This window comes from Ischnura elegans (assembly GCF_921293095.1).
Source record: "Ischnura elegans chromosome 13 unlocalized genomic scaffold, ioIscEleg1.1 SUPER_13_unloc_1, whole genome shotgun sequence".
Taxonomy (NCBI): Eukaryota; Metazoa; Arthropoda; class Insecta; order Odonata; family Coenagrionidae; genus Ischnura; species Ischnura elegans.
Window position 1 is genome coordinate 1,287,144 of NW_025791657.1, and position 24,130 is coordinate 1,311,273.

Sequence of the window (24,130 nt, forward strand, 5' to 3'; positions counted from 1 at the left end):
AAACATGTTGCATGCACAAAGGTGACTTATCCAAGTAAAATCATCACAGCATACACAACATGAATAAGTGTCTCTCACTTGCGTGTCAATGTGGCAGTAGAGGTTGAAACAAAAAGTGAAATACATAGCACAAACTCATCATGAATAATGTCTCAAATCTTTTCATGTACACATGTGGTGGTCAAGGTCTTTCCTTGCAGTGCTGGATTGATGCAAGTTATGCATAAAAATAGCTGCTCTCACATGTGACTGTGAAGGTAAGCACTCTAATCAAAATATTTGCAGCGAATGTTAAATTGATAGTTTTAATCTTCTCTTTTTGTACGAATGTGTAACTAGGTCGTATTAACGAGTGATATAGTTACTGCAGATGTTGCAAAAATAAATATCCTATTGGGTGTGCACACATGTCCATTTTAATAGGATCTTTGTCACCGCACAAATAATGATTCTCAACCGTGTGGTTTAGCAAGTGACAGTTGAGAGAACAACTGAGTGAAGGGTGTTTTCGCAAATTCTGCATTAAAAAAGTATCCCTCCTGCGCGCGTTCAAATGTGTCCGACCAGAATTTTGCTTAAAGGAAAAGAATTATCGCACCTTTTGTACGAATAAGAATTCTCCCCTGAGTGTGTACGAAAAAATGTCGCTACGTCTCCCATTCTCGAGAAAGACTTTTCACACTCGTTTCATGAAAAAGGTTTCTTTCCCTAATGCATACGTACATGTCTAACTAAGTGGCTCTTATTCGAAAAACATTTTTCACAATAGTTGCAAGTATAAGGTTTCTCTCCCGTGTGTGTACGGATGTGTCTATTGAGGCTGACACTCAGAGTAAAAGACTTGGAGCAAATGCTACACGAATAAGGTTTCTCTCCCGTGTGTGTGCGTGCATGTCTAACCAAGGTGTTCTTCTCGGAGAAAGACTTTTCACAGTCGTTGCAAGAAAAAGGTTTCTCTCCCGTGTGTGTACGATTATGACGAACTAATTGGACCTTCTTCGAGAAAGACTTTTCACACTCATTGCATGAAAAAGGTCTCTCTCCCGTGTGTGTACGGATGTGTGCATTGAGGTTGCCACTCTGATTAAAAGACTTGGAGCAAATGCTACAAGAATAAGGTTTCTCCCCAGTGTGCGTACGAATATGTTCAACTAAGGCGCTCTCATCCGAGAAAGACTTTTCACACTCGTTGCAAGTGAAAGGTTTCTCTCCCGTGTGTGTACGAATATGACGATCTAAGTGGGACTGCCTCGAGAAAGCCTTTTGACACTCGTTGCATGAAAAAGGTCTCTCTCCTGTGTGTGAACGCATGTGGGAAACAAGGTCATTACGCAGAGAGAAGGACGTTTTGCAGACTGAACGCGAATAAGATTTCTCTGCGATTGATGATTCTGCTACAGCATCAAAATTATGAGCATCAGAATTACTTTTTGTGTGTTTGATTAGCTCATTTTTGTCGTTGAATGCATCTCTGCAGTGAAATGAATTTTTGTTTGACCTGTTACTGATCCCAGGATTTTTGATCGAGCAATTAGGCATCTCCTCCTTGTCTCCCACGAGGGTCTCATAGCCATTTCTTTCAATTCTATTAAGTCTGATATTCCTAAGGCTATTCATGGTATTTGGTGCATCATGACCACCTTTCTTCCCAAAAAAAGTCTTTGCGCCTCCGGTTCCGCTGATTTTATGTGATTTGTTGTTTCTCGCATTGCATTTTCTATCATCAGGAATTGAGCTATTTGTTTTCATATCAGTATCTGGAGCACCACATTTTTCCAAGTCTTCATCCATCAGGTTTCTTTCTGCCTTTACTGGGGAGGCTCCAGAGTTGGAATCAATTTGTGTCACAAAAGCTGAGGGACCAGTGCATTCATCAATTGAATAATTCCTCACATTCCCTTCCGCAGGCAGATATGAAGTTGATGGTGTTTGAATAGGGATTCCATCGTCTGTTTGGAACCCTAGAAAAGAATTTCAAATGACAACTTTCAAATTCAAACATGATATCTAGGACTCCTAATCCTACCACTCAAAATCGATTTAATGGATGAAAAATGCCATTAATCACGGAGTTAAAATATAGCCTGGCCTGGTCTTGAAACCAGAAACAAAAATAAACAGAAAATGAATGGATGGGAAAAGATTGGGAAAGAAACACATAACACAAAAACGTCTAGGGCAACAGGAATCATTATAACCCATCGTATTAATACATAAGCCAAAACACATGCACACCACACATCTGACTTACAATTGAAGAAGAAGAAAGAAATCAGGCCACTTTAAAAATTTGTTTTATTTTAAGGCAGACTGTGATTTAAACCTTTTTTCTTTATTTTCAATTGTCCTAAGGTAGATATTTTAAAAAGAGAAATTAATTTACAATTCGATTGAATATCTTATGATTAGCAAATATTTTGTAAATAAAAAATCACTCAATCAACCAATTAAAAAATAAAAATCGTAAATTTTGTGGCACTACAGATGAACATCTATAAAATATATTTTTAATTATTCCTGAATTCGTTTTCATAAAACCATTAAGCATTCAAAGCTAAAAGCAATAAAATAAACCAATTAAAAAATAAAAATCGTAAATTTTGTGGCACTACAGATGAACATCTATAAAATATATTTTTAATTATTCCTGAATTCGTTTTCATAAAACCATTAAGCATTCAAAGCTAAAAGCAATAAAATAAACAAATAATCGTATTAATACATAAGCCAAAACACATGCACACCACACATCTGACTTACAATTGAAGAAGAAGAAAGAAATCAGGCCACTTTAAAAATTTGTTTTATTTTAAGGCAGACTGTGATTTAAACCTTTTTTCTTTATTTTCAATTGTCCTAAGGTAGATATTTTAAAAAGAGAAATTAATTTACAATTCGATTGAATATCTTATGATTAGCAAATATTTTGTAAATAAAAAATCACTCAATCAACCAATTAAAAAATAAAAATCGTAAATTTTGTGGCACTACAGATGAACATCTATAAAATATATTTTTAATTATTCCTGAATTCGTTTTCATAAAACCATTAAGCATTCAAAGCTAAAAGCAATAAAATAAACAAAATAACGATCTGGTGACCAATTATCCTTAACTGTAATGAGATAAACAATCGTTTGGAGGCGTATCGGGGCTACATATTCCAGGATTTCACGCACGCCTCAGCTTTTATTTACGTTGGGATAGTAGTGATTCCACTCTTTTTCATAATTAGCGTCTTTATTGCTATCTAAGCAATCTTATGCAGAAAATCACTGAGCCCCATTGCATTTTGTACACAGTTGGTCCACTTCATTGACGCCAATTTTAGTTCTGAGGTAGTATGTACGCACATCAGATTTCTTTTGGCTACCACTTTCAACATAAATGGCAGTATCGTGACGCATTGTGTAATGAACAAGAACTGATGCCATTTATCCATTTGGGCAGTATGACATGAACATATAATTCTTTTGGAAATTAAAGAGATATAAATTCATTGCTCTGCTCTTGCTGGGTCAAAATCCTTTCTTAATTTACATTTAACTACTTTTGATCGTACCAATGTATGAAAGCCTATTTTCCAGCAAATATTTGGGCCAGGGAAACAATAGTGAACTAGTTATCACATGTACTTTTTGGCACCCACAAATCGTTCAACTAACAGAATAACAATATTACAACAATACAGCTGAATTACTAATTCAGTAAGTCCTTTGGGCTGCAAATGCAAAATAATTTCTATAAAAGATAGTTACCATGAAAAACTGTTGCACATGCAGGACCGCTTATTCACAGTTTATAATAGAAAATGAACTGAAAACACTTCCTATTCAGTTGACTATTTAGCAATTCCACTACGAAGAAGATATGTTATATTTAACCGCGACAGGGGAGTGACACCCACAATAAATACTCCCATATCAGCAAAGCTATGAGATAAAGAACCCAGAAGAAGGGTACCTTTAATAAATCGTACGGCTGCGAATCACTGCTTTGTATTTTAGGAGTGCGGATTTCTGTAACTCACTGCAGGGAAAACGGTTGAACTTTGTCCCTTGTAAAGCATCAGCTTAAGGTCTCTTGCACCCCTACTACCCCTCCCTGCAGAGGAGGCAATAAAGCAGGCCACTTGCCAAGGTACCCATAACAGTAACTTAGATGTGTGAAACACTATGTCCTCGTCAGCATGAGAATATTTGGAGTCTGTGTTTAGCTTTTTTTAGAGTAGAGTTCACTACTCATTTGGGAGACAACTCAACGGTGTGCCCTTCCTTTACGCCTGCTACTGCACTTGAGTCTCTATCTCTATCTCAACACATGTCCATGGACAACTTATTGTGTTACCAGTATTTTTTAAACCGAATGTAGTACTTGTTTTCAATAATTTAACCTTCTAAAAATTACTAACCTCTTTTAAGCATTTTTGAATTTTAAACGGATTTGTAGTGTTAATGACAACAAAGTTAGTGAACACAAGGTTCGAAGACTATAACTTCAGAAATTCGTTATTTTTAACGCTAAAATTTCGTTTTCAAAATTGCTTACGCACAGAGAAAAAATGGAGAATTCATTTCAAAGTAAAAAAATTCAATAGTATGTAGTATGCAAAAAAATATATCATCGCAAAAACAATTGACAGTGCAACCACTTCACAACGGAGTACTGGGGAGAGGATATAAATGAGTGGGTGGGTCGGGCTAAACACTTTCGTGCTGGATGTCGGGTGGAGGCGATGGACATTTTCATACGTAGAAGACCAGAACCCTCCCACTCATTTATGATCATCCTCACTGCAGGCAATCTTTTAAATGAGTAAATTATTGAAAATGACATACAATTTCTGGTTGAAAAAACATTGGTAATGAAATGAGTTGGCTGCGGATTAATGCTATGACTGGGTAAGTGACTGGAGTGAGGGATAGATACCCAGATGAGCTGGGTCTGAATTCCAAGGGACTAAAATACCCATGCAACTCCCCCAAAAATAGAGCTCCATACAGAAATGTCTAAAATGTCCTAATGCTTCTCGTAGCACAAAAACGTTTTCCAACTGGCAAGAAAGGGTATAGTTGACTGCCCATAACTTTACAGCCTAATTCTAAATAAATTCGAAATATAGAGTATGGCCACTGAATGCATCCGACCATTTCTAACTCAGGGTTATCTTCCCTTCCCTCGCATTGGCAGGAGCAGATGTCTAATCGTTTGCATTGAAAAATCCACGACAGCTATGTTGTAATGTTTGTTTTTTCTGTGACATCATCTTGGCCAATCGCCGCGGTGCATTTTGTTGTTCTTTTTTTTAACGTCTTCTCCCTGCTGGTTGTGTATGACATGTAAGAGTGTTTTTTCGGAAGTCCAGATTAAAGTCAACCTTGTTGAAGTAAGAATGTGTGTCATTCCATGCGAAATTCACCATGAACAATAGGTTAAGGGCCCAGACAGGCAACCAAGTAGAGTGCAGATTGAAATACTTGTTGAAGGTTGACGAATTCGAGTGAAGTATATCACTGAGCGACTGATTGTGAGGTTTTTCACTAGTCATCATGGCGGACAGTGAGGACCATAACGGCAATTTTATTCCAAAATTGTCTAATGGAAATTATTTCGCATGGAAGTTGCGTGTGAAGGCGCACTTAATTGATAAACATTGTTGGATTGCGATAGAGCCGGGATATCACGAAATTGAGGAGTTGAACGTTGACCAATTAAGACTTAACTGAAAGGCTATCTCAGTATTATACAAAACCGTAGGTGATGATTTTTTATTAGATATTGAGGACTGTACCCGAGTGAAAGCGGCATGGGCGATTTTAGAAGAAATATATGTCACGTCTACGAAGTTCCATGCTTTGTACGCACTGAAGGAGATGGTCAACGTAAGCAAGACCGAAGACATCAGCATGCAAGAATATGCAGCATCCATTGAAAGACTGGATAAGAAAGTGCAGAGAGGTGGTATTGAGTTCGATGATGAAGTCGTAGCTAATTTTCTGTCGGCGGGACTTCCACTTGATGTATACGAAGTGTTTATTCAAAACGTTCTCCAAGAGCCTTAGCTAACAACGCGGAAGGGGAAGGGACGTTTGCTGGACGAAGAAAGGAGGCGCCTACAACTGAACGGAGAGGAAAATGACCGGACTGCGCTCATAACCTATAAGTAGGAAAGGAAGAGTCGTTCAAGGCCGAAAGGGAAAGGTCAACTAGCTGCAGTGGAGAAGAGGGAAAACAATACCAGGTGTTGTTTTAAATGTAAGAAATCTGGTCATATTAGTAAAGTGTGTCCTGAAGTGCAGTGCTATGCTTGTCAGGAATGGGGACATTGGGCTGCTGACTGTACAAGTAAGAATGTAAGTAAAACTAATAATAATCTTGTGCAAGCGAAGTCAGAAAAGAAAACCATTAGTTGTGTAAGATTGTATGCTTTGTCTGCTCTGAAAGGTCCTAATATGTGGTTGTTAGACTCAGCCGCGACTGAGCATATGACTTCTAAGATGGAATTGTTTTCATCATTCACTCCGGGAGGTGGAAATGTAACTCTTAGTTAAGGTAGTATTAAGGTTTGTGGACGGGGTACTATTGTGCTCAGTATGTCAGAAAAATGTGGTGGTAATGACCTAGAAATGAAAAATGTGTTGTATGTGCCTTAATTAAATTTCAATTTAATTTCAATTTCCAAACTGAATGGGCACAATGTGAAGGTACTATTTGATAAAGAATGTGCTACTGGTATATTTGATGGGAGCAATGTATTTACGGCATATGTACATGAAGGATTATATGCTCTGGAGGGAGATGTGGTAATTTCTAATGTTGCTCAATCATGTGTAGTGCAATCTGATGATTTCAAGGTCGAGGATGACATTGAAGCAGTGGCATTGAAAGCAGTCAGCATTGATGTTTGGCATCAGAGACTTGGACACTTGCACACAGATGCCATAAAGATAATTCCAGGGTTAGAAAAACTCAACGTACCTAAATAAAGAGAGAGCTGTGATGTATGTAGAGAAGGTAAGATGAAAAACACCATTTTTCCAGTGAGAAGAGACAGAATAACTAGCAAACCATTAGAACTAGTGCACAGTGATTAAATGATTTCTCCCGTTAGATCACACGGTGGAGCAATGTACATGGTAACCTTTATTGATGATTTTAGTAGGTACTCAGTAGTGAAATTCTGTAAGAAAAAGAATGAAGTCTTTTCAAAATTCAAGGATTATAAGGTTGAAGTAGAGAAACTGCATGGCCTAGAATTAAAATGCTTACAGACTGATAGGGGCGGTGAGTATTGTGGGGGTATTTTTGAGAACTTTCGCAGAGAAAATGGGATTGTTCATCGAAAATCGGTCGCATACTCTTCACAACAGAATGGGGTGGCAGAAAGGTATTACCGAACTATTGTAGACACGGTAAGATGCTTATTATTTCAGTCAGGTTTGCCTACATCATTTTGGTGTGAAGCTGCCAACACAGCATGTTTCATACGCAATTTAAGTCCTTCACGAACGATAAATAATAGAATCCCTTTTCAATAGTGGAAGGGACAGAGAGTGGATAAAGAGTTGAGCAGACTGAGAATATTTGGGTGTGCTGCCTGGTTAGCGAAAAAACAGGGTAAATTCCTACCCAGAGCAGTGCAATGTGTATTCTTAGGATATGAGAACCATGTTAAAGGTTACAGATTGTATAATTGAATGTTAAATTCCAAGAAAACAAGTTTCCCTTCAAAGAAAGGACTACATCAAAAGACAGAATGATGGTTTATGATTGTGACTATGATGATGAGAATTTAGATGTGATTGCAGATAATGATTTTGTGAATGAATTTGGAGATGTGATTGCAGATGATGATTTTGTGAATGAAGTTGGGGATAGGAATGAGGTCATAACTGAAGTTGGGGCCAATGAGAATGATTTGGTTAGTGGCATGGATGATGAAGGTGAGGATTTAGATATTGCCCCATTACGTAAAAGTGAAAGGGAACATAAGGTAAAAAATGTTCTTGTTGCAATTTCTCAGCATTAATATCTGATTTTATTGAGGAACCCTTAAGCCCAGTAGAAGCTTTAAGTGGAGAATATGCTGATGAGTGGAGGGCAGCTATGGAGAGTGAGTTAGAAAGTATTAGAGCTGCAGGTACTTATGTATTGGTAGATAGACCTGTTGATAAGAACATTCTAGGATGCAAGTGGGTTCTGAAACTAAAGAAAAATCCAGATGGCAGTGTGAATAGGTTCAAGGCCAGATTGGTGGCACAGGGGTTTAAGCAAGTTCAGAGTGTAGATTTTCATGATACTTATGCGCCAGTTATAAAAAAAAGACAATTAGGCTGATGATGGCACTGGCAGTTCAAAACAATTGGGTGGAAGAACACATTGACGTTCTTACAGCGTACTTGCACAGAGAACTTACTGAAGAAGTGTAAATGGACCAACCAAGGTTCTTTACAATAGATAAGGGAAAGGTGTGGAAACTTTTAAAAAGCTTATATGGTTTAAAACAAAGCGCTAGGGAGTGGCATGTGACTTTGCATAACGTCTTGAATGATTTGGGTTTGAAGAAGCTGGTAAAGGATCCATGCCTGTATGTGAATGAGAGTAAAGATCAACGTATTGGTATTTACGTTGATGATTTGGCATTTTGGGGGAAGATTGAACAAGTAGAAGGTTTTAAGGAAGAATTAGGATGCAAACTCGAGATTAGAGTCCTAGGGAAGATGACACATTTTTTGTCAATGAGTATCAAGTATGGGAACCATGAGATGTTTATTCACCAAACTCCTTACATACAACAAATACTAAAGGAATTCAGACTTGAAGAAGGGAAGGGAGGTCGTCTCCATTAGAGATAGATAGAAATGACAGACATTATGATCAAGAATCCAAAAGGTTCAATGAGTATGTGTACAGGAAAGCTGTTGGTATGTTGTTATATGTAGCCACTACTACAAGGCCTGACATATATTCTGCTGTATGTTAAGCTCGTCAAAGCAATAGTAATCCATCTAATAGAAACTGGCAAGATGTAAAGCACATTATGTTTTACTTGAAAAGGACTTCGGATGTAAAATTGAAATTTTGTCGTTCAGAATGTCCTATTTTGCTGTTTTGTGATGCAGATTTTGCCAATTCCTTGGAGAGAAAATCTGTTACTGTTTACATATCTATGTTTGCAAATGCTCCAGTGAGTTGGAATAGCAAATTACCCAAGAAGTCAGACACTGTATCAGCATCTACTTGCGAAGCAGAGTATGTATCTAAAGCTGATAACATGAGTGCAATGTGGCTTGCTAAGCATTATGGGGATACAGAGCTGTCTAAGCATTTGTAAATAAAGTACAACTTATGTAGAGATTATGTTAAAAAGGGTATTTTAAGATATGAATATATATGTAGTAGTGATAACGTGGCAGATGAATTTCTTATGAAGTTACATCAATATTCAAGAGTGGAATATTGAAAGAATTTTTTTTGTGTGGACCATTTTTTTGTTTATGATTGTTTGTATTGCGTAAATGATGTCACAGCAAAGGAGGGAGTTTTGTAATGTTTGTTTTTTCTGTGACATCATCTTGGCCAATTGCCACGGTGCATTTTGTTATTCTTTTTTTTTAAATCTTCTCCCTGCTGGTTGTATATGACATGTAAGTATTTTTTCGGAAGTCCAGATTAAAGTCAACCTCGTAGAAGTAAGAATGTGTGTAATTCCATGCAAAATTCACCATGAACAATAAGCTATACCTGGCGTTAGGTGTATGGCATGAAAATGCCCGTTGGCTCCGACCCACGTTTGACATGAAAGTGTTAAAAGGGGAAAGTGACTGCCCCTGAATTTACATCCTGCAGTGAGATAGATAAAACTTACAGCTAGAATCATTACCTTACTAACCAAAGTTAGCATGACACCCACTATCAATACTATGCTGTTTTATAACACCAAAATCCTACAATAAAGGGAATGAAACGAAGTTTGGTTGTTCTTAGCCATACTGATTCCATTACTGGCGCATTACTATCGATTTTATATTATGTAAACAGTATTTTCTCCACCAAGGAAGCTTCATGCTTGGCTCTCTGTAAAACCTAAAAAAGCACCATAGCCTATTGTAGGGAAAGAAGGGCGAAAAGGAATGCGCCCATTTAAAATATTTTCCATAATTTTCCCACTAACTTAAAATGGGCCAAAAGCAAAGATAATTTTTCCATTCACATGACCAGTTTCCATATTCACATTTTCAATTAAGAATTTTCAATACTCGATTCTCAAGCCAAGTGCTCCTTTATGGTGATATGTTTCTATTTTTTTTCAATAAACTGGTCTCAAAACATGGCTGGTTAAATGTTAAAAATTTCAATACAACAAAAATTTTTGTCAGGCATTAAAAATGATACAGATGACCACAAAAGCAAGTAAAGGTAACTCTTCTTCCCTATCAATTTGACACTTAAACCAAAGAAAACAAAAAATATGGATGGATGAATAATAAGTCACAAGAAGGCCACTTTCAGGAAATATGACATCACAGTACCATCCCCCATTCATGGCATGGCATCATGAAATCTAGCAAGGCGTCACATTTGAAATCGGCATCAATTTTTGGGCCCGTTCATGGTGCCAATGGCACGGTTCCATTCCGGAATGAAATGGGTGCTGCGGAGACCATGGTATAATTAGACTCATCTGAAGGCATCCATAGAGACATATGGTTATTTGAAAGCATGCTGGCACACGGGATAGTGGCCAGTGAAAAGACATCCCATCAGAAAGCAGCCTAAGCCTTATCTATATACCGCTATTTGTAGCCCTTGAGAGCACTAACCCACTGATTCCATTGCAGACTCATCGGCCACTATCGCATTCTCAACTATGTCCCTCGTAACAGCAACAGTTGACAAAATAAAAGCATAAACATGTACATCCTCTACATGAACATCATTTCCTCCATGTATAGAGTTATTTGCAATCCTAAACAGTACTCACCAAATGCCTTCGTAGCGGAATCATGGGCAATAGTTGATCTCTCAATTGGGTCCCCATCCTCGCCTAAAGTAAGCTGTAAGTAATCATCAACAAATGAATCATGTATGCACAAAGGATTCAGAAATTTTTTTAAGGATTCACTAAAACTACTTCATGCATCATATTGCATCAAAAGTTGGTATTCCTAACAAATATTTTCCACTCACAATAAATCCTTTTTCAACACTCTCAGCAAATTGAATATATTCGCATTTCTTTCAACATCAAAGTGGTCTTTGATTTATGTTATGCCGGCTTTAAAATATTATCTTTATTAGTTAACTCTGCAATTGATGTCATTTTATTTTCATAGGATAATATAAAAAAATTAAAGTTTCTTTGGTAATCACAGAACCAAAATAACATATTTGAAATTAGGCATCCGTGTCAAAAAATGGGATAAAACCTAACGCAGCCACATTGCACAAGAAGATACCGACACTGAAAACTAAATTTTTCAGTGAAAATCATGGAGCCAATAATAAACATATAATATTTGTAAAATGAAAAGTAGGAATTAATTATGAAAAGTGCTCCATGTGAAAATTGAACCTAGAAGTTCCAGGTAGTAGCCACACATCATAACCGCGGGGCTATCGCTCCTACATGAAGGCAGACCATTTATGAGGGAGTAAAATAGACCTGTAAATGTTGACCCCCTTTTCTTGTTTTAGCCATTGGTTATGTAAACCTACATTTGGGTGATTTGTGGGCAGCTTCTAACATATTATATCACTAAAAAGTTTGATTTGAATGTAAGACCTGATATTCTTAATGAGATGATTAATACCAGCATTTTCTTTCGTAAAATATAAGGAAAGCATTATATAACACATAAATAAAACATAAAAAGGAATGAAAACGGTTTCTTTTGAGATATGAATACTACTTCAGGAATTAGAAAATTTGAATCAAATGGGTAACCTTAACAGCTGTGCAGAAAGCTAAACGTCCTACCATTTACGATGAAAAATGTTTACATTTTTACCTACTACATATCGCCATCATCAATTAATTAAATTCCATAGCAAGAATTCCTAATATACCTGGGCATTCTCTTCTAGAGATGATTCCTTCTTTACCCCAATCAGCGTCCACTCCAGGTCTACCACTACGGCTCCTGTGCCCTGAGTTTCCACCTTTTCACCTTGGGAAGCAGTTAAGGTTGTGGGCTGCAACATTATGCCAAATCATCATCATACATGATTTAGATACAAAAAAAAGAAATGCTTTTGAGAATTTGTCTTTCGAATAAAATTAAAGTTCATTCAAGATGGATACATTCTTCATGCTACCCTGCAAGCATCCTCAAAGTAAATAATGTCAGCATTTTATATTGTTTATGCTTATGTTTATTAAAGTTACCACTTTAATACAGACTTAAAACCTCTTTTTTGCATTGCAAAATCCCTTCTAAAGCCACATAATGATCCTCAGGGCAATGGTTTCTGGAAATGTTAAACTCCAGATGTAATCCTATTCTTATTAGAAACCTATTTTATGGGAGAAATTTCCATGAGAGTCCAGAGCACAAATGTAATAACACACATTCATGAAAAATTAATAGGGTCAATAAAGGAGAATAATTTATGGTGCTTTGCTAAAGAAGTCAGTTTGTCAAACATTTTGATTAATAAAAATAAGTTACTCAGACTAGATATAACAGGAGGCAATTCCAAGTTAATGAAGAAAGTTATATATACATGAACTCCTTATAGGACAAGAGATGCTTAACTTCAATGGGAAAATATGAAGGTTTATGTTACCCTGGACAAACAATTGATGAGTGGTGTGTAATTGAGCTGTTCTTACTTCCAGGGACTAAATGAAAATTACATAATGTATATTCAAGTAGAACGTCATTAGTTTTCCCAGAAATAACTGAACCTTTAACAACATATTTGCTCAGAAGGTATACAACAGTGCTTTCAAGGATGTGAAAAATTTTTCTGGTATAAATGCAATATATCCGTGATAAATATGAACAACAAAAGACAACTGGAAATGTATACCTCCACTACTGACCATGGTTTCATCACTATCTCATTTTCACTTCACATAACCTTAAAAACTGACAGACATGTTATACTAAGGGAAGCAGAATAACCAGTGATGGATGAAGCGGGAAAGAAATAGTAAGTAGAATAGCACAGGTACAGAGAGCATTCTACAAAAAAAGAATAATCTACTCAGAGCTGAGAATCGAAATACAGCTGTAAGGAAACAATTCATCAAACACTACATATGGAACATATTTATAAATAGTAGCAAGGTTTCAAAATTGACAGCTGAAGAAAAGTCAAAAGAAGAGTGGGAGATAAGATGACTTCTAAAAATCTTAACTTAATCGGCTACATCATGAGATATGATGGCCTAGTAAGAAGAATAGACAGACAACGAGGAGGACAGGTGGACTGAAAGTAGGGAAAAAATGGCTCAATGTTTTAATAAGTCAGGTTATTAAGGATACACAAAAAGAAGAGCATTAACATGAAAAGATAAGCAGATGTTAGTTAAGATTTGAGGAATCTATGAAATGAATTTTAGGAACGTGGGTTTATGATGGCAACATAGTTCATATGCAATTCAAGTTCACTGGAAAATAAATAGTTCATAAATAGTATTACCTGAATAGAAGAGTCTTGATGCACCTGTTTGCTTGTAAAACCATCAGAGCAATCATTCAACACATATTCTTCTTCATCATCGCTTATCTCATCATTTTTAACAGAGGAGCACTCGTACGTTACCAGATCACTCTATTGGAAAGAGGAACACACTTTGATACACATTTTCATCTATTGGTGCACAAGCATAAGTGATCATGAACGAAGCTTGAATTACAGGGTGTCTGTAGTAAACAAGTAATCCCTGATCAAGTATTCTGGCCTATTTGTAAAAAACAGAGTAACTTAATTGACTAACAAGATTCAGCCAGTTAACTTATTCTTCCTTCTCATACAATCCAATAAAGGCCTTAAGAAAAGGGAGAAACGACTTCATTGGGTACATAATGAGAATGAATATCTTTTAAAAGTGGGGACTTCCCCTATCATTGTAGTTAACTTCCCAAAAGCAGCAGAGCAAAGAGCACTGAGCTTTTAAGAAGAATGTCATTATCTTGCACGAAAATAACTGAAACCTTTACATACATATTTGCTCAAAAGCTATACAACAGTGCTTTCAAGTGTATGAAATTGTTTCAGGTGTAAATACAATTATTATCTATGATAAAATATGAACAACAAATGATAACTTCCACACTTTCACATATATCTCCACTCCTGACCATGGTTTCAACACTGTCATTTTCATGTCTCATAACCTTAAAAGCACACAAGCTACATGAGGCCTAGTTATCAGTGATGGATGAAGCAAGAAAGAAATAGTGAATAGAATAGCTTCGGCACAAAGAGAACTCTAAAGAAAACGGGAATCTCCACACAGCTGAGAGTAATAATACTAAAATATGGAAAATATTCATTGGACACTACATTCTGAGCATATTTAAAAATGATAGCAAGATTCTAAATCGACGGCCGCATGAAAGTCATAAGTGAAAGAATTGAAAATGTGTTGCTCATGGATAATGTAGAAGGTAAAAGGGATTGAATGAGGAAGTACCAAGGAAGTACAGAAAATAGATGGAGAAGTCTTCGAAAAAACAAAACTTCATCAGCCAAAGCATGAGATATGATACACTTATAAAGACATTAGTCAAAAGGGAAATGGAGAAATGGATGGGAAGAAGGGATAAGAATGCTTCTAGATGTACATATATCATTAGTTAGATTAATAAGGATTTATAACAGAAAAAGAAAATAAATATTTAAAGATAAGAAAAACCAATTTTAGGAAGATGCCAATCAGTTTATGTGTAAATCAAGGTCAACAGACAATACATAGTTCATAAATAGTATTACCTGACCAGAAATGTCTTGATGAATCAGTTTGCTTGATGCACCATCAGTGCAATCATTGAGTCTATATCTATCTTCATCATCGCTGATATGATCTTCTTTAACAGAAGGGCACTTGTATGTTACCGCATTGCTCTATTGGAAAAAGGAACCTCCATTGATACATATTATAAACAATTGGTACAAGAAGCAAAAGTGATCATGAAGAATGCTTTAATTACAGGATGTCGGTACAAAATAAATTATTCCCAATGAACGATTCTTGCCTCTTAGCAGAAATAGATTTACTTAATCAACCAACAACATTTGGCTAATAATGTTCTTATTGTTTCAATATAATCTAATGAAATTCTTAGTGAGAAGAAGGAACCCCTTTATTGGGAATATCTTGAGAGTAAATAGTTCTTAAAATTGCAGACTTCCCCTGGCATTAAATTAATTTTCAAAAATGAGCAAGGCAAAGAGCACTGATTTCTAAGAAAATAATATAAATCCAAGAATAAGAAAAATATTAATATTACATTAATAGTGGAAGAGTTTCAAGACTATGAACAACAACAGCAGAAAATTGAGTCAAAGTAAATAAAAATCAGTTCACCTCACTAAAATTTGATGTCTTTTGGTAATGGATTTGCATTGTCAACGTGCAACACCCCATTCAAAAATGGTAAAGGACAAATCCCTAGTCCTTGTTATATATTCCTATTCACTTTCATCACGAACTCCATATCTGATCTGATTCCTGTGAATATCAATCTCTCATAAGGAACAAGCTATGTTGTTCGACCGGGCTAGCAGCTGCATCATGATGTCATGGTCATGCTATTAATCTGTTCCAAACTCAACAGTACTCCTCTCAACTCTCAATTCCTAATCACCCTTCCACTCTGTCAAAACCAGATTTAAATACTGTGTTACACTATCAAAACATTAATAACTGCTCAGTGATGTAATGACAGTGCTCTCACTTGCTCAGTAAATAAATTTGTGCTGTCAGTTTTGCATAAAAAAGCAAAAAAAAGGTTCATTACAATAAATAATTCATTTAAAATTATTCATTCATGAAATGTATGCTGTAGCTGGTCATTATTGATCAGGAGTAGGAGAATGCTTTACGTTTGTTCTAAGAGGTGTTGGGAATAATCCACTAAGGAATGATATTGTGCCGTAGAAAATTAGAACTATAAAAGGCAAAAGTCAACTCACCAATTCATCAGTGGCCAATGGGTCTGACACATCAGTTGAAATTCCTGCTGGATCTGATGTGTACAGCATAGGATGAATCCCTTCACTGAGGTTACCTTCATCCTCGTCTTTCACTTGAAACTGGAAGATAGTAATAGGCTTCAGTCAATTAAAGAAAAAACAATACTAAGCCCATTCGATCATAAAAAATACTCATTTTCTTGAAATCATTCCAGCTGGCCAATGTACTCATGATATTTTTGCGACTCCCGGATCAAACTCCAGAATATCAACGTTCAACTAGGGAGGGAGAGTTATGTCACAAAGGGCGTGTGATTTGAATGAGAGTTTTGGCCACTTACAGCAGAGGCAAAATAGCTGAAACGACAGATTGAGGTTCCACTGTACATTGAATTGTCTTAATATTTTCTTTACCCATGCTTGTAATGAGGTGTTACAACAGTTGTAGCTGGATCCTTCATTGAAATTAAGGAGGAAGATGGCTTAAAACAAGGAGAGGGCAATAATGAGACACAGCCCAGTTATAGCCAAGACAAATGGCTTCAACAGACATTTCACACAGTCATCAACAAGTCTACTCCATCAGATACAAGATATTTTTATCAGAAGATTTCCAGTGTTGTACAAGTGATATTGACTAAAAAAGACTACTGTGGTTCAGTTTTCTGCCTCATACGTTACAACTGGAAAAGGCCTTCAACTGACGGTTGCATTACTTTGAGTGCCTTCCCGTAAATATACTTATATTTTTGACAGACACACCCTCTTTCTTATAGAACGGAGAAATTGGTACAAATGAAGGTGGTTCAAATCAGGTTTCACTGTGTACTAGAACATAACTTACCAACTCATTTTCCCTGGGCTGTACCAGGTCTGGCACAGGAATGTATATTTCAGTGGTTCGGGCTGAGCATGTGAGCTGTGAATTCTTTTCAATCACATCTTGAGTGCAACCCTTAGTCTCCACAGAAGGCCCCGAATTGTCATCAGCTGCCCCTCCTCCTTCAAAACTCTGCAGAAAAAGTAACAGTGAAAAAACACTCATCTCCTTAAAAATACATGCATGGGATGCTCTAAAGTAATACCAAGATGGATGTTAAACATACTGTCTATGTTTTCATATAAAAATGGAGTGGTGTCAGCATGCCTGTTAATCAAGTTTTGGGTCTGGTAAATATGGATCTCTGTGGTCGAATAGGTGATGTCTTAGTCGGCGGGGCAAAAAACATGTTTGTGGTTGTTGATGATTATTCCATGAAGCCATTTTGCTATTTTTTGAAATCCAGAAGTGAAACATTTGATAGATTCAATGAATTTAAAGCTTGGGTTGAGAACAGGACAGATCTAAGGATTAAGGTTGTAAGATCTGACAATGGTCTTGAATTACCTAATCAAAAGTTTGATTCTTTGAAAGGTTACATGGAATAGACCATCAGACTAGCACCCCATACACCCCTGAACAGAATGGTGTGGCAGAATGTGCTAATCGCACAATATGTGTACAGACTAGATGTACATTGTTTGATTCAGGCTTACCAAAGGGCTATTGGGTGGAGACCTGTAACACTGCAGTCCACATTAAAAACTATGTACCACATAGAGCTATTCAAGGTAAGACTCCGCAAGAGTTGTGGGGAGGAAAAATGTCATCATTCAAACATTTAAGGGTTTTTAGGAGTCCTGCATATGATCTTGTTCCTGATCAGAAAAGAAGTAAGTGTGATGCTAAGGGAAAAAGGTTAATTTTGTTGGGTATTGTGAAACAAGAAAATGTTAAAGACAAATTGATCCATATAATCCCACAAAAGTCATTAATGCAAGAAATGATTTCTTAAAAAATTATGAGAGGCCTAATGTAAGGGATGAAAGTGTACCAAATAAGGGTAAGAATGGTGCAGTGTACCATTTTTTATCATTTTATCCTAGGAATGAATCTAGTTTGCCTTTAAATAATGTTAAGTCAATTGGGTTTAATGAGATTAGAATGGAAGGACCAATGACAGAAAGTCAAGATTGTGTTTTGGATGGGGAAGTAGACTCCAATAACGATGTCCTTGGTATTGAAAATTGTGGTGAATCCATTGAAGTCAGGGAATCCAGTAGTGTGAGAGAGAGAAAATACCCTTTAAGAAATAGGACCCCTAAGCTTTACCCTGACTTTGTACCTTCATTTTAGCTTCGAGTAGTTCTGAAAGTGGCAAGGATCATATTTCCATCGATGAGGCCTTGGCTGGCCCAGAAAGGTCATACTGGAAAAGGGCACTGGATCAGGAAATGCAGTCCTCTAAGTGTAACAAAGTGTGGGACCTGGTGACCTTGCCAGATGGAGTAAAAGCTAAAGCTTGTTGAAACTCATCTCATATTATGGCTTTGTCACAAAATCCTTGGAGCCAGGAGAAGGCCTTCAAATTGTCCCATTCACAGAAAATTCTCGTTACCCCTGGAATATCATGCTCATGCAAAGTATCCTAACATCCTTCTTTTCAAGTTACAAGCTTGTACTTTAAATAGAGATTTAGGGTAACAATTATCACTGTTTAATGAACAAAAAAACTAAGTTTTGTGATACTGAACTTGTATCTGCAATAATAATTGTCAGAGAAGTTGCGTTTATAAGGATAAAATCACTAACTAATAACTTTACACAGTGGTGTCTCAGAAACTGAAGTGGATGTGTTTATTTTGTTGATGACCTCTTTACATATGTAAACATGTCATATTGAAGAAAATATTCGGTCTAACATGAAGACATTTAGGTTCTAAATAGATTAGTTTCCGATTACCATAGCCTTACTCCATACGGCATGTGATATTTCTGACAGAAGATAAGCAGTTTCGTGAAGCTAGGATTTGCTTAAATGAGAATAGGTAAGCATGGCTATGCTTTTTGCCTTTTACGATATTAACGTGTTTAAGGGTGTTCTATACCTCCGCGAAAAACGGCTCTGCAGACTTCAGGTTGCTCGCCATTTGCTCGCTTATTATACACTCTGGAGAGAACTTCTTTTGGATATGGTTTAAGCTAAGATTATTGTTCTCGGCAAGCGAAAAAAAAATATTTGAAAAGCATTTGTTAATTAGTTATTGGCGCTGAAAAACACAATAAAACGCCTGTTTTCTCGATGTAATTCTACCACGTAGAAAGCGCGATTTGAATTTTTTTTTCGGGAAATGAGAACATTCTTCCTTCTTCTTGGAAATAAGATACGTTTCATCAATGTGATCTTTGTAATAACTACGCTATAGCCCAATTTCCCGAGCGTGTTTTCTCAACGTCAAGCGCCTACGATCTTTTCTTCCATGGCGCTGCTGTGTGACCCCCCACTCTCGGTGAAAGAGCTTCTCACCCCACAGCAGTCTCTCTCACTACCTCCCCTCCATCGTCTCTTGGGTCCCCTCCATCTGTTTTTTTTCCTCTATGCTTTCCTCGACCTAAGAAGCCCGTCTGACCCAGCAGGCCAACAGTTTTCTTTTCGTTATTATCCGAAGCCCTGTGTTTTGTGTTGCTAGCGGCATGTTTGAAACGGGGCTAGCGCGAGTTTTCAAGTTTTCTGTTCTTATGCATGGAAAGTGAAAGGAAATCAAAGAGGAAGCATATCTTATGTGGGAAGGTGGAAAAGAAGTACTAGGAATAATGGTGAATATATAAATCCTTTTGAAGTGTGCTTCATTAGTAATAGTTTGTATATCTTAAGACACGTATTTTCATCCACGTAAAATCTGTAATAACGTGATGCAGCTAATAAATAGACTATCAAATTATTTTAACCATTTTAGTCATTGCAAACATGCAACAATAGATGTTATTTACACTGCAGAAGGAGAAACTTCTTTTAAGTAAGTACCTCTCGATAATGTATTGGCTATGACTATGATATATTAATTTTTTGTAACCAAGCATTGAAAATAAGATGAATATAGAGAATATACTGCACATTATCTATTAGATTCTAGGTTACACCATTGCCTTTTAAGTTCTCGTAGACGATAATCAAGAATAAATATTTCACCGAGTAGGTAATTTAACGTGCATATCTTCATTTCGTGTCTAAATATTTTCAAAAGTAACCGTTATCTCATCAAAACACGATATGAAAAGTATCACGCTGGTTTATTTGTCTTGCATTTCCGACATATATGTTTCTCGATAACTTGCAACCGAGGGGGAAAACTTCGAAAGATTATTTTCTTATAAAAATATTCTTATCATTAAAATTACTATTAATTATTACGTGAGTCACCCAAAAGAAAGAATTTGAACTTGAACCACCGTATCACTAAGCAGGGGTTGATGTTTGGTCGATGTAATACAGCGATGACGTCAAGATAACCGAATTTAATCGTTAACTATCTCCTATTTACGTAAATATGCTTGTTGTATGCAAAACATAGGTACACGAGATCCTGCCTGCGAACCAGTTTTACATGTAAAAGGCAAGAATTTTACTTGTGTAGCAGGAATGACGAGAAAACAAACAATACACACGGATAAAACTTGAATGTGGGATATTTATTTCGCTCGAGTGAAGTTATGCAAACTAACTTCGCGGTATATCTCTCACCAACAACCTGTTTCACGTGCTGCTTACACTCTTCTGAGCGATTGATTCTCTCAATGAATGGTTCTCACTACAGGTCGTAATGAACCGAAACTCTGATGATGAATGCAACATTTCTCGGGAGTGGGCGGCAACTTAGGCAATTTTTCAATTCTAATTTTTGTGAGAATGACTGAACGAGGTAGTTAGTTTTTTTTGCCCATCCATCGACCGAATTATTAACTAAAATTACGATTTAGTGTCAGAGTAAACGACCACATTGCGATATAAATATGCGAGACTTCATATAAAATACTAGTGCACAGGATCAGGTAGACTCATTATATTTAACTGTTGAAATTCTTCGGCATAATAATGCGTCTAGAAATTTATGACAAATAAATGTAATTTCATTAAAAATTCTTCAGTTTAGAATGATACTAACATCACCGCAGCGCGGTTGTAGTCTTTGGGAAGAAACTAAAATTTCTCAGGAGCATTACCCGATCAATTTTTCTCTACCCCTCAGTACACTGTATGACCCTTCCGGGATGGAACCCTGCATTGAAGTTAGGTCTTCTACTTGATATGTTTCCCATTTCATTAATTCCGAAGGGAATTTTAGTTCTTATACTCCACTATTATTTAACATGAATGAGAATACATATATACCAAGACTGTTATTTGCCACGAAAAAAACATTTCGCTTAGCCGCGATTCAAACCCAGATCCTCCCGATTTCCGGTCAGCTACATTACCAAGTAATTTTTTTCTAGGCGAATCTTAGACACAAGTAAAAGGAGAATTTCATATTCAAGGAAAAAGGTTGCTTCGAGGTATAATTGGTAGCATATTTGACCGGCCATCGGGGATATCCGGGTTCGAATCCCAGGTTAGTCAAATGATTTTTTCATGTCGATTATCATACTTATTTAACTATGCACTAGTGTATTTAACTATGCACTCGTGCGCGTGACTGCGTACAAAGTTGCTTTTTCGACGCAGTACTTTGTATGAGTGAGAGCACAAAACCTTTTGCATGTGACGCAGGAGTATCCTCTTTCACAGATAACTGTAACAACTGTACGATAGGTAATATTTAGTTGCCGTTCCATGCTTAACAACTTTATTTGGTAGAATGATTAATGATTTTCAAACGCTCTACATAAAAACATATACTGAATTCAACATACAAATAAAATCCGAAAATTCAAACGTTATGGAGCGGAATTTTTCCATATTGAAACAAACACTTGCAATTTTCCACGATTATAAGAAAAGTTATTGTGACCTAGATTTCAATGATATAACAACATCTTTAACGTACAAATGGCGTGTTATTCATTCAATGTATCTTCTTGGGACTAAGTTATGTCTGATTCCGAACTAATGGATTCGACTTTGCCAATATTTGGCCCGCTTTAATTTCGTAGGGGATAAATTATTTCTAATGCCTTTACTAATTTACTTTGAAAAATTGCGAGAAATGTTCCTCCTTCCGTTAATTATGTAAAAGATAAGGAGCATACGATAGAAATTCAGGGAAAAAGGTTCTGCCCAAAATAAAAGGATAATTATGGTAAAGCTAGAGACTAAGCCGGTAGATACCGTAGTGGTACAAGTTAACATACCTACGACGGACTACTAGGATGAAGAAATTTAAGGCGTCTATGAAGATATCACCGCAGTAATCAAACAGGTAAGACGTGAAGAAAACCTTATAATTTTAGGTGATCGGAAGGAGAAGGGTTTGGGTGTCAATATTGACTGAGAAAAATAGTATTCTATGATTCGCCGACGACATAGCAATCATAGCCGAGACAGAGAAGAATTTTAAGAAGACTTTGACAAATGTAGAAAGGAAAATGGCCAGATATCAGTTGAAAATCAACAAAAGGAAGAATAAGATATTAGTATGTAGTAAAAGAGAGGAGGCTAGGACAAACATTAAGGTAAGAAATCAAAAGCTAGAAGAGATTTTCTTACCTGGGAAGCCGAATTACCACCGATGGACGAAGCAAGAAAGAAATAGTCAGTAGAATAGCGCTGGCGAAGAGGGCTTACTACAAAAAGATGAATCTTCTCACATATGAGAATACAAGCATAGAAGTAAGGAAGCAATTCATCATACGCTACATATGGAGTGTGATTCTCTAAGGAAGTGAGGCTTGGACGTTGATAGCAGCAGAGAAGTCAATGATTGGAAGCATTCGAAATGTGGTGCCACCGAAGAATGATGAAGATAAAATTGATCGAATGAGTAAGTAATGAAGGAGTGCTAAGAAAGTGGGAATTAAAATAAGTCTTCTAAAAACCTAAAAGAATTTCTTCCTTGGTTTTAGCCTCACTAAGACAAGGAATTTTAGTTAAAAATTGAAATTCACTTCCTGTCTTGTCGATTGCTTTCACAAAGTATTTCATCTGTCCTAGTTTGATGTGCAATGGTGGCAAGTGAATATTTTCTGTCGGAACCAGGGAAACATGGGCGACATTTTCATAACCATGAGTGAAGCTTTCTCGCAGAGGCCATTTCCGTAAGATGTAATGTTTTCTCGGGCAAGGCTGTTGTATTCAAGGGAGCAGCAGTATTTCGTGAAGCCTGATTGCAGTCCCGTGAGTAGAGCGACAACTTTCAGATTAGCGCAAACTTACCAATTATAATCACGATAATTAGTATTCTCAAGGATTCAACTGATATATCGATACGTCTCCTTCATATCAGCAGAGTATGCAGTTAGGATAGAAGGTAACTCATTCCCATTGGCCAACAGGACCACTTCAAAGCTTGTCTTTGACGAATCCATGAACTCTCCATTTTTCTGGGTCACATGGCATCATAATTTCTATCAACAATGCATTTAATTACAGTAAAAAAACCAAGCCTTCATCTTACGTAGAAATTAATTTCAGTGCTGGCTCTCTTGTCCTACTGGAAAAGATTTTTATGCCCTTTTGTAAGAGATTGGCATCCATATAGGCGCAACTTCGTACCATATGTTACATTAGTTTCTCCAAGTATTTGGTCAAATTACTGTAGCAAGTGGTGCAGCAAACACTTGGAGCTTAATCCTAGCCCTGACCGCCAATTTGGCAGCCAGAGAAAAATTTATAAGCAGTTTAAAGAATTAAAGAAAGAGATCATTGTTGCGATGTTTTAGTCAATTCACCGCAAACATAGCAGAAGCGATAACGATGATTTTACACACGTGTAATTTAATTACATATTAAATCACGGTAATATTCACAACTCAAACGCACATACTGACATTCACCTGGAAAAAGCCGGAGTAAAACAGTTTTTACTGTTTTGCACTATTTAAATTACTTGGAAAAAAAGGATCCTTGTCCAGAACACCGAAAGAGTTGACTCTGCGATCGCTAGAGGTATACCGAGGGAAGATGATGACAACTTCAATATACATAATTGATTTTAGAGGCTGATA

General features: G+C 36.7%; 1 protein-coding gene and 1 long non-coding RNA gene across 2 annotated transcripts; both read right to left on the minus strand.

The window, feature by feature from the left end:
* Positions 1–1,898: 1,898 nt before the first annotated feature.
* On the minus strand, positions 1,899–12,183 carry LOC124172280. The gene is made up of 3 exons (XR_006868114.1): positions 12,070–12,183; positions 10,985–11,057; positions 1,899–1,961 (listed from the first exon to the last, which is right to left on the minus strand). It is a non-coding gene; the product is annotated as an uncharacterized LOC124172280 (long non-coding RNA).
* Positions 12,184–13,250: 1,067 nt separating this feature from the next.
* Positions 13,251–17,154, minus strand: LOC124172276. Its single transcript, XM_046551694.1, has 4 exons — positions 16,994–17,154; positions 16,150–16,269; positions 14,947–15,078; positions 13,251–13,782 (listed from the first exon to the last, which is right to left on the minus strand). Exons 2-4 carry the CDS (start codon positions 16,216–16,218, stop codon positions 13,567–13,569), a joined length of 417 nt encoding a protein of 138 aa, XP_046407650.1. The 5' UTR covers positions 16,219–16,269; positions 16,994–17,154; the 3' UTR covers positions 13,251–13,566.
* Between the last annotated feature and the right edge of the window lie 6,976 nt (positions 17,155–24,130).